Here is a 9,022-nt window from a genome sequence, read left to right on the forward strand (position 1 = left end):
CCCGCCGTCCGTGCCGGCCAGCCCGCTGGAGGCACGGCTGGAAGCAAACCGCCGCCCTTCGGTCCCTAATTGCAAGCCAGGCGCTCGTTCTTTGCGGCAGGAATTGCTGTTGCTGTCCAGCTCGACCCGTGTGCCCCGCTCCAGCGGGGCCCGGCAGCACGGCTGCGAAAGGGCGGTGGGGTTGGGGAGAGGGGGATACGCTGTTAAATTGCTCTGTGAAACCAGTCTGCAGCCCCGGCACCCCCACGTACCCCCTGGGGGACAAGTCGCTCCTTGGCCAGCGCCTCCAGCAGACTCTGGGTGCAGAGGTACCCTAGGGCTCGCTGTCCTGCAACCCTCCCCAGACTGTTTGTCTGGAAGGAGATGCATCCTTCGGTAGTCAGGGACCGACAGCGCAGCACTGAGCGCATTTCGCAGAGGCTTCCGCAAAGGGGAGCGTGCACCACAGCCCTGGTCTAAACCCATTGCACGTGAAGTTTTGTGCTTTCAATCTTCTACTCTAGCTGGTAAATAAGCACCGACTGAGCTTTTCAGAGGCATCCTGCCCCTCTATTCTGCTCTGGTGAGACCTCACCTGGAGCCCTGTGTCCAGCTCTGGAGCCCTCAGCACAAGGAGGACATGGACCTGTTGGAGCAGGGCCAGGGGAGGGCTACAAAAATGATCCGAGGGCTGGAGCCCCTCTGCTATGAGGCCAGGCTGAGAGAGTTGGGCTTCTTCAGCCTGGAGAAGAGAAGGGTGCAGGGAGACCTGATTGCAGCCTTTTAGTACCTAAAGGGGGCCTATAGGAAAGATGGGGAAAATCTTTTCAGTAGGGCCAGCTGTGAAAGGATGAGGGTTAATGGCTTTAAGCTAAACCAGGGTAGGTTTAGACTGGATATAAGGAAGAAATTCTTTACAATGAGGGTGGTGAAACACTGGAATGGGTTGCCCAGAGAGATAGTGGAGGCCCCATCCCTGGAAACATTCCAGGCCAGGTTGGACGGGGCTCTGAGCAACCTCATCTAGTTAGCAGTGTCCCAGTTCACTGGGGGGGGGTTGGACTAGATGACCTCTAGGGGTCCCTTCCAACCCAAAACATTCTATGATTCCTCCCTGACATTAAAGCACTGACCTGCTGCGACCAGGCAGCAGAGGAAGTATAGACGGGTTTCAGTTTCTGTAGCTGAATACATCAGCCCTAGCTCAGTCCCCTCAACCGTTCCACCTGCGGCACAGCTTGCTTCTCTGTATGTGCAGATAACCTCAAAACCAAACCTACAGGTCATTAGGGAATTCTCATTTCATGTCAAACCCTGCACTGGAACAGTGGTGGAAGTATAGACCCCTCCTGTGGGGATTACTCACAGCAGGTCAAACATGCCCGGGCCTGGCAGGATGACTGCATCTGCAGGCAGCGGTGGGAGGTCTGGAGAGGAGAAGGTTTTGTTCTGTTCTTCCTGTGACCCCACAGGAGCTGGTTCTCCAGCAGCTCACTGGGCTCTCCGCTTGCCAACTGCTGGGTGGAAAGGAACGTGATTAAACCCTGGGCATGGTCCTCAGCTGTGCCCACCCCTCAGCGGGTATAAACGTCTCTAACTCCTACCATCTGGCTCTAGCTGGGCCACAACTCCTGCCTCAGAAGCTTGTAAGAGGGGGCATCCTCTTGCCAAGGGAAAATGAGGTCTGGAGAGCAGTTTCTGCTACAGCATCCTCAAGCCTTGCTGTAGCCCCTGGCAAGGAACAAGCAGGCTGGACTTGGCGTCTCTCCAGCAGGCAAGGACATTGCTGTTTGGGAGGAGAGTGTTTTCTAGATGCACAGAGGTACAGAAAAACATTGGGATTTTTGAATTTTTTTCCCCTCTCTATGCATCTTTCATCCTGGAAAAGAGGATTTCTAGTGAAGCCATTAAGCTCCGTGTAAACAAGATCATCTGCCAGATTGGCTGTGTAATACCAAAATACCACAGGGCAGGTAGAGGCCTGCTTTGAAAGGCAAAGCCACTGAGAGCCTGCATGAGTCCTGGAGCTGGCTCCTCTGCCCCAGCAGTGCTGGTGAGCAGGGACGGGTTCCCAGGACAGCCGAGCACTGGCCTGGAGGGGAGATGCTGCGGCGAGACCAGGAAACCTGATGGTTCATAGTCCAATGCCTGGGGAAGGGGTGGTGTTCCTCAAGTTCTAACTGGTCCTCATTTCACCATCTCTTCTTCTTCCCATCCTAGTTTGTTGCCCAGTTGCTGGGGTTCCTGATCAGCGTGGTTAGCTCTATCTTCTGTGGTCACCTGGGGAAAGCAGAGCTGGATGCTGTGACGCTGGCTGTCTCCGTATGTATTACTCTGATTCTGCTCTGATTTAAAACATACAAATTATGTGTCACAAAAAAGAGAACTATAAAACCAAAACCTGTAGGAATGGATATGCGAGGACCCTGAGTGTAAGCATAGCCTGATGCAATGCAAACATCGCATCCACCAAACCATTCTTTCTTTTGCTCTGAGCACAGGCAGGGAATGGGAACTGAGCAGTCAGTGACCATGCCAGAGCAAGGCCAGCAGCTGGGCTGGGAGCTAGAGCCTGTGACCAGCCCTGGACCACCAGACCTAGACATGGGCATGTGGCTAGGAGCAGCTCTGTTTGTGGTCCTTTAGATATTCACCCCATGCTAGAGGATCCTTTTCCACACCAGAGGGGAGAAGATGCTGTTTAGGTAACAAGAACATTTTATTCTGAGAAACAGAGAAGGGCTGGAAACTTCTCAAAATCTCGTAGCAGAACTGTCTCCCCACCCAGCTGGGAGGGACACAGTGCTTTGGGCCAGGTCCCTGTCACCCTGCCTTGCAACCCAAGTCCCTTGTCTCTCTCCTCCAGGTTATCAATGTGACTGGCATCTCCATTGGTTCTGGTTTAGCCTCAGCATGTGACACACTGATGTCCCAGGTCAGTAGCAGCTCCCCCTTTCTTGTGCCTGACGGGGTTCGATTAGTGGCGTCTCGCCTCCTGTGCCAGTGTGATCTGGGCACAGAGGGTGGGAGGATGGCAGGTTCCAGCCTGCCCAGGGCTACAAATGCACCAGCTGGAGCCTGCTTCCCCCCCTGCAGCTCACCCAAGGAGCCCTGGGTCATGCCTGGGCAGCAAAGGGATGTGCAATCCACCTGAGAGCTGGTTAAACCCAACCAGCCCAGCAGTAGCCGCTGCAGGGTGTGGGAAATCAGCCTGTGGCTGCCCTGGGTCCTGAGCATTTGCCCAGACCCTTTGGTTCCCTGGAACGCTCACCTTGGTCCTCTCTCCTGACTCCAGACGTATGGCAGCAAGAACCTGAAGCAGGTGGGCACCATCCTGCAGCGGGGGATCCTCATCCTGCTGCTGTGCTGCTTCCCTTGCTGGGCACTCTTCGTCAACACCGAGCGGATCCTCCTGCTCATCCGACAGGACCCCGAGGTCTCCAGGTCAGGGGTGGGATCGAGCCCTTCTGGATCAGACATTTGGCTGTGGGTGGGTTGCCATGTAGTGTTGAAATTGGGGCTCTGTCGAGCTTGAGTGCAATGCTGCTTGGCTTGGCTCTCGCTTTGCTGTATCATTAACTGGGGAAACAACTCTCTTTCCAGGTTAACTCAACTCTATGTGATGATCTTTATTCCAGCGCTTCCTGTAAGTTACTTCTAAAGCTGTTAGGCTCTGTATCCCCCAGTAACATTAGGGGAAAGGAGGGTGGGTCTTTGCTGTGTGGATCACAGGACAGCACAGTTTAGGGTTTTACAACGTGCCCCTTGATCTTGGGCCTTGGCAGATGCGTACTGGCCAGCAGCTGCTGGACCAGCAAATGTGCACTCTTTCATCTTACTGTGCAAAGGCTTTTACTGCAGGCCACGTCTCTGCACATCGCGTAACTGGTGGTGGACATTGGAACCAGGGGCTCCGGGGCTCGCTCTTAGCTCGGAGATAAAGGCTGCAGCTTGCTGTTAGCACACACCCGTGGCTGCTGGGCTCTTGGCTAGTTACTCTGACTCCTCTAAGACAGGGAATAGTACCCCTGGGGAAAAAGGGTCTGTAGGTGAATCCTTTCTTCCGAGGTTTCCAGCCTCTCTTGTGTTGACAAGGAAGCATAGGGGATTTCCCATTTGGAGACTGAACTCTCTTCCCAGTGGGAATGGGAGGTTTCTTTTGTTACTTTTGGCTTCGGATGCAGCCAGTGCTGGCAGATGCCACGCTTCAACCAGACCGCAGGAGCAGGGTGCTGGGCGGCGTGCCTGGCTGGGGCACCCTCAGAAGGCGGGGCAGGGAGCTGAGGGAAGGACCCATCTGTGAGTGTTAAATGGTGGCTGGCTGTTGAAACATAGTGCGGTGGTGCTGACGAGATGAATCCTGACTTTTGCAGGCGGCATTTCTGTACCAGCTGCAGACAAGATATTTACTAAGTCAGGTATGGTATAACTGGCCAGGTTCTGGGCCAGAGATTAAAGGTATTCCTAGGAACATGGATGAATTTGGGGATCTAAGTTCATCCTGTTCTGGGGAGAGCTGGGCTGAGGAACGTGTGGTGCACAGCCTCCCAGCCAGCCCTGCAGGGGAGGGAGAGCTCATGGGAACCACACTTAATTTGCTCCATTTCCCCGTTGCTACCACCCAGCTCTGCATTTTATTGATCGCACCAGCTCTCGAGCCCTGCATGCTACCTTCTGCATATCTAACACAATCCAGCTTTACCTGAAACAGGAGCTGCCTTCTTGGCTTTCTGCTTGGGCATTGCTGAAGGTGGATGGGGCTTGGGCAGTCTTGAGGAAGCAAACTCCAAAGTCTCTCCTTGGCTTCCAGGCGATCATTTTGCCTCAGGTGTTGACGGGGATTGCAGCCAACATCCTCAATGTGGCCATGAACGCCTTCTTCCTATATGCGCTGAAGCAGGGCGTGGTGTAAGTGTGAGCAGAGGTGGTGACAGCCTGTCCCTGGGTGCAGGGGTTTGCTCAGGGCTGGGGGGGGTGTCCTGGGTGCCCAGTTCTGCCACCTTTTGCCCCCAGCCAACCAGCCTGCAAAGATAAGGCTGGAAGGATCTGCCCCATATCTGCAGCAAGGTTTGTTAAGGGAGTTACCTGCTCTCTCTTGTAGCTGAGGAGGTTGGGGAGAATGTCGTCTGTAATCTGCCCGTCTCTCTCTCCCCAGGGGCTCTGCCTGGGCTAACACAGTTTCTCAGTACACCCAGGCCATTCTCCTATTCCTTTACGTGTGGTGGAAGAAGATCCATGTGGAGACCTGGGGAGGTACTGTTCATAGCTTAATCCTTCAAAATACCAATGTCTGGCCCTGGGGATTTAGTACTGTCACCAGCACCTGATAAAGGGATGACCATCCCCTCATGGTGGGAAGATGCTGTAGCCATGTCCTCAAGGTGTTTACTGTAGCCCCAAGTACGTTCTTGTTGATAATCCTCTCTCAGGAGCACAGCATGGTAGAGCAGCAGGCTGATGTCCTGCAAGCTGTGGTGGTGACTGTCCTCAGAGAGCACCCAGAGGAGTGTATGGCTCCCCTTCAGTGGAGGAGAAGAAGAACCTGCATTCATTTTGCTTCACCTCCTCATTGCAGGTTGGACCAGGGACTGCCTCCTGGACTGGGGCTCCTTTATCTGGCTGGCGGTGCCTGGCATGCTCATGATGTGTATTGAATGGTGGACCTTTGAGATCGGGAGTTTCTTGGCAGGTGAGTCCAAATCCTCTTTTTTTGCTCTGGTTCAGGAGGTCGTCTTCCAGCCATGCCTGCTCTGGTGGCTGCCTCTTGAGCGTGTCCCCAGAGCACCTCCTGCCAGCAGCCTCCTTGCCTGCAGGGTTGGCTCTGCAGGATGCTGCATCCGTCAGATGGGAACCCTGCAGTCACTGCCTCCTTGGCAGCAAAGGAGGAGTTTAATTCTGACCTAATGAAGGAAGTGATGAATCTTTTCCAGGGCTGCTCAGTGTGGTGGAACTGGGCGCGCAGTCTGTCATCTACGAACTCTCCTCTGCGGCGTACATGGTAAGGGCTGGGGGTATTAAACCAAGATCAGCCTGTGAGGAGCCCCCAAACTGTGGCCCTGCAGATCAAGGCTGGGGAGGGAAGCAGGAGTCTGTACCAGGCAGCTGATGACTCTCAGGCCTGCTGTGCAGCTGCATACCCAGGGGTGGGCTGCCGGTGGAGAATCCCTTTACAGTTTGCCCCAAATGCCCTGTTGGGGAAGAAAAAAATTGCTGCAGGCTCTATTGCCACTCACCTTCTCCTTGTCTCCTGGTGCTCAGGTGCCTCTGGGCTTCAGTGTGGCTGCGAGTGTCAGAGTGGGCAATGCCTTGGGATCGGGGGATGTGGTACAAGCCAAGACCTCCTGCATTACTGCCCTGCTGTGCACAGGTCAGCCCAGGTCCTGCAGAGGGGAATAAAAGGAGCAGGACGTGCTGCCCTTGAGGCAAGCAGTTTGACTGTTTCTTTTTCTTTCAGAGGTTTTTGCTGTGGTGGTTGCAACACTACTGGGAACCCTAAAGGGTGTGGTGGGATACATCTTCACCAACGACAAGTGGGTTAACAGCTTTCTTTTGAGTATTATTACCGTCTTGGAGGGTGTGATTTATATCCCAGGAGCTGCTCAGAAGCTGCTGACAGATAGAGTTCATAAACCTCCATCTGGCAAACATTCCCCTAAGGTTCCTCCCCACTGCCCGGTGTCACTGGGCAGCATGGATGCTGCTGGTGCTGGGACACTACCATGGTGGTACCCAAGCTGCATGCATCCCCTCAGGTCTCACGGGCTGGGATCAGGCTTTGCAGCTGGCTAAGGGGGATATATGCGAACCAGAGTCCCTTGGGACCAGGCTGACCAGTACGTACATCTTCCCAACAGGGAGATCGTTATCTTGGTGTCCAAAGTGATGATCATCTTTGCACCGTTCCACTTGTTTGATGCAGCAGCAGTGAGTATTCCAGCACGTGGAGTGATTCCTCTCTGCAGCTTGGGGTGCATTGCAAAGTGTGCAAAGCTGCCTCTAGGTCACCCTTGATCCGTTAAAATGATACGGAGAGGCAAACTGATAAACTGTCAGAGCAGCTGCTTCCATCACCTGTAGCACCTTGGTGTCCCCTGTACTTGTTGGCATAGCTGCAGAACAGCCCAGTTCTTTCTCCCTCTCTTCCCCCTGGCAAGGCTTCAGCTTTTTACTGACTTGTCAGGGCAGCACAAGCGAGCAGCTGGATCCTCAGAGATGTCAGGTACTCGCAGCAAAGCAGCAATGCTCGTATGACTTGGTAGATAGCAATTTCAGCCTGTTTCCTCCTGTTATGTCCCTGAGAGAGGGACCCAGGCAGTGTGGAAAGCAGGATGGGGTCCACTGGCATGCCTCTGGGTGTCTGCAGGCAGCTCTGCATTCTGCACCTGGGTCGGCAGCTGGAATGAGAGGAGACCTACACCACATGCTCTGCGATGTGGCTTTGGGAGAGGGCTGTGGGTTTCCCCATTCGCAGGGCTGTGCCATACCCCAGAGCTCCTGTGGTGGTACCTTCCATAGCATGTGCTGTCCCATGTAGTGATCCCTCTGCCTGCTTTCCTTAGGCGACCTGTGGCGGCGTGCTGCGGGGCACAGGGAAGCAGAAGATGGGTGCTATTGCCAACGCCATCGGCTATTACACCATCGGCCTGCCCATCGGCGTCTCACTGATGTTTGCGGCTAAGATGGGGGTATTAGGTATGTGTGTCCTCTGCTTGGTGCTGGGAGTCTGGCTTTGTACAAGCTGCCAGCACTGCTTCTTCTGGGCCAAACCCTATGCCTTGAGCAAAGGCTCAGCCCTGGAACTCATGCTCAGATCTTCCTTTGGCTTGGTGGGGCTGGATTGCACACTGAAGAGTTTATCTGAGGCAGGCTCTGAGTAGCCTCCATCAAAGGGGGCTGCCATCTCTCAGCAAATCCAGGCTTGCTCCCAGCATAGGACCCCCCAGGAGCTGTTTTCTCGCTGCCCCTCAGGGCAGCCCTCCCATGGAGACTGGGTTAGAGACGGGGCAATAATCTGACCCCCACTGAAGCCCTTGGGCATTTTGGCAAAAGCAGGCTTTCCTCAAACCCTCCGTGAAGTAACTTTTCCTTTGCTGCAGGCCTGTGGGTGGGGATGATCATTTGCATCTCTTTGCAAGCCCTTTCCTTCTCTGTTTTTGTGATGCGCATGGATTGGAAGAAAGCTGCAGAAGAGGTGAGACTTGTGCTTCTCTCTGGTAACTCTTAAAAGGTGCTGGGTAAGTTCCTGTCCCAGCACAATGCCACAGCCCTCAGGGAGGAGGCAAAAGTGAAACGGGATCCGTCCCTTTCCTGTAGCAGAGGAGCAATTTGGTGCTGAGCATGCTTGCTTTGGAAGAGTGGAAGGAGGAGGCTCAGGTTTGCTTGGCTGGGCAGGACATCCTTGCTCTGAGAAGAGCAACTCTTCCATGTGTTTTTAGGCTCAAGTCCGAGCCGGAGTGAAAAAACAACTGGAAGATGTGAACTCCAACGGCACAGCTGCTAACAAAACATCTGCCGTAGGTATGTAACCAGGCCTCACAATGGGGAGGGAGCCCAAAATCTCCACCCAACCCTTCCTTTCCTTCAGTCACAGCAGCTGTGTCACCCTGTGGGCCCTGATGGCTGGGGAGAGCACAGTGTCTGGTGCTGGTCCCAGGCCAGTGGCACTTCTGCATTTCATAATGGGGTACAAGATATACCCCGTTTTCCCTTGAGTAGCCAGGGTGGTGACAGGGGTGAGCTTGGACTGCCAGCCAGTGTCTGCCTCACCTCTGGGAACGCCTGCTGCTTTGCTTCAACATATCCTGGTGCCCCTGAGCCTTGGGAAAGGGCCCTCAGAACTGTCACTAGCGCTTGTGCAGCATCAGGCTGGGATCCCTTGGCTCCGCCGGTTGGCTTCCCTGCAGCACTCACCTTTTTGTTACACAGATTACATCTCAGTTGACACTGACACGGTGGACACGGTGGTCCTGCCCGAGAACATCGTGGGAGATGAGAGGCAACCTGACCACCAGCTTGTCACCCAGGAGGAGCTTCCTGTCATTCC

The 9,022-nt window shown here is 54.4% G+C and overlaps 1 protein-coding gene across 1 annotated transcript in view; it reads left to right on the plus strand.

The window, feature by feature from the left end:
- LOC104121852 (multidrug and toxin extrusion protein 2) overlaps window positions 1-9,022 on the plus strand; it is a 45,285-nt gene that overhangs the window by 36,133 nt on the left and 130 nt on the right. Inside the window, 16 exon segments of the mRNA XM_035889609.1 lie at window positions 2,200-2,301; window positions 2,846-2,914; window positions 3,275-3,423; window positions 3,583-3,625; window positions 4,353-4,397; window positions 4,790-4,887; window positions 5,135-5,232; window positions 5,555-5,668; window positions 5,910-5,977; window positions 6,238-6,346; window positions 6,434-6,509; window positions 6,834-6,903; window positions 7,539-7,671; window positions 8,076-8,170; window positions 8,415-8,496; window positions 8,905-9,022. The exon segment at window positions 8,905-9,022 is cut by the window's right edge and continues 43 nt beyond it. Coding sequence (XP_035745502.1) covers window positions 2,200-2,301; window positions 2,846-2,914; window positions 3,275-3,423; window positions 3,583-3,625; window positions 4,353-4,397; window positions 4,790-4,887; window positions 5,135-5,232; window positions 5,555-5,668; window positions 5,910-5,977; window positions 6,238-6,346; window positions 6,434-6,509; window positions 6,834-6,903; window positions 7,539-7,671; window positions 8,076-8,170; window positions 8,415-8,496; window positions 8,905-9,022 — 1,469 coding nt within the window.

Source organism: Egretta garzetta, unplaced genomic scaffold (assembly GCF_000687185.1).
Source record: "Egretta garzetta isolate BGI_Z169 unplaced genomic scaffold, ASM68718v1 scaffold112, whole genome shotgun sequence".
Taxonomy (NCBI): domain Eukaryota; kingdom Metazoa; phylum Chordata; class Aves; order Pelecaniformes; family Ardeidae; genus Egretta; species Egretta garzetta.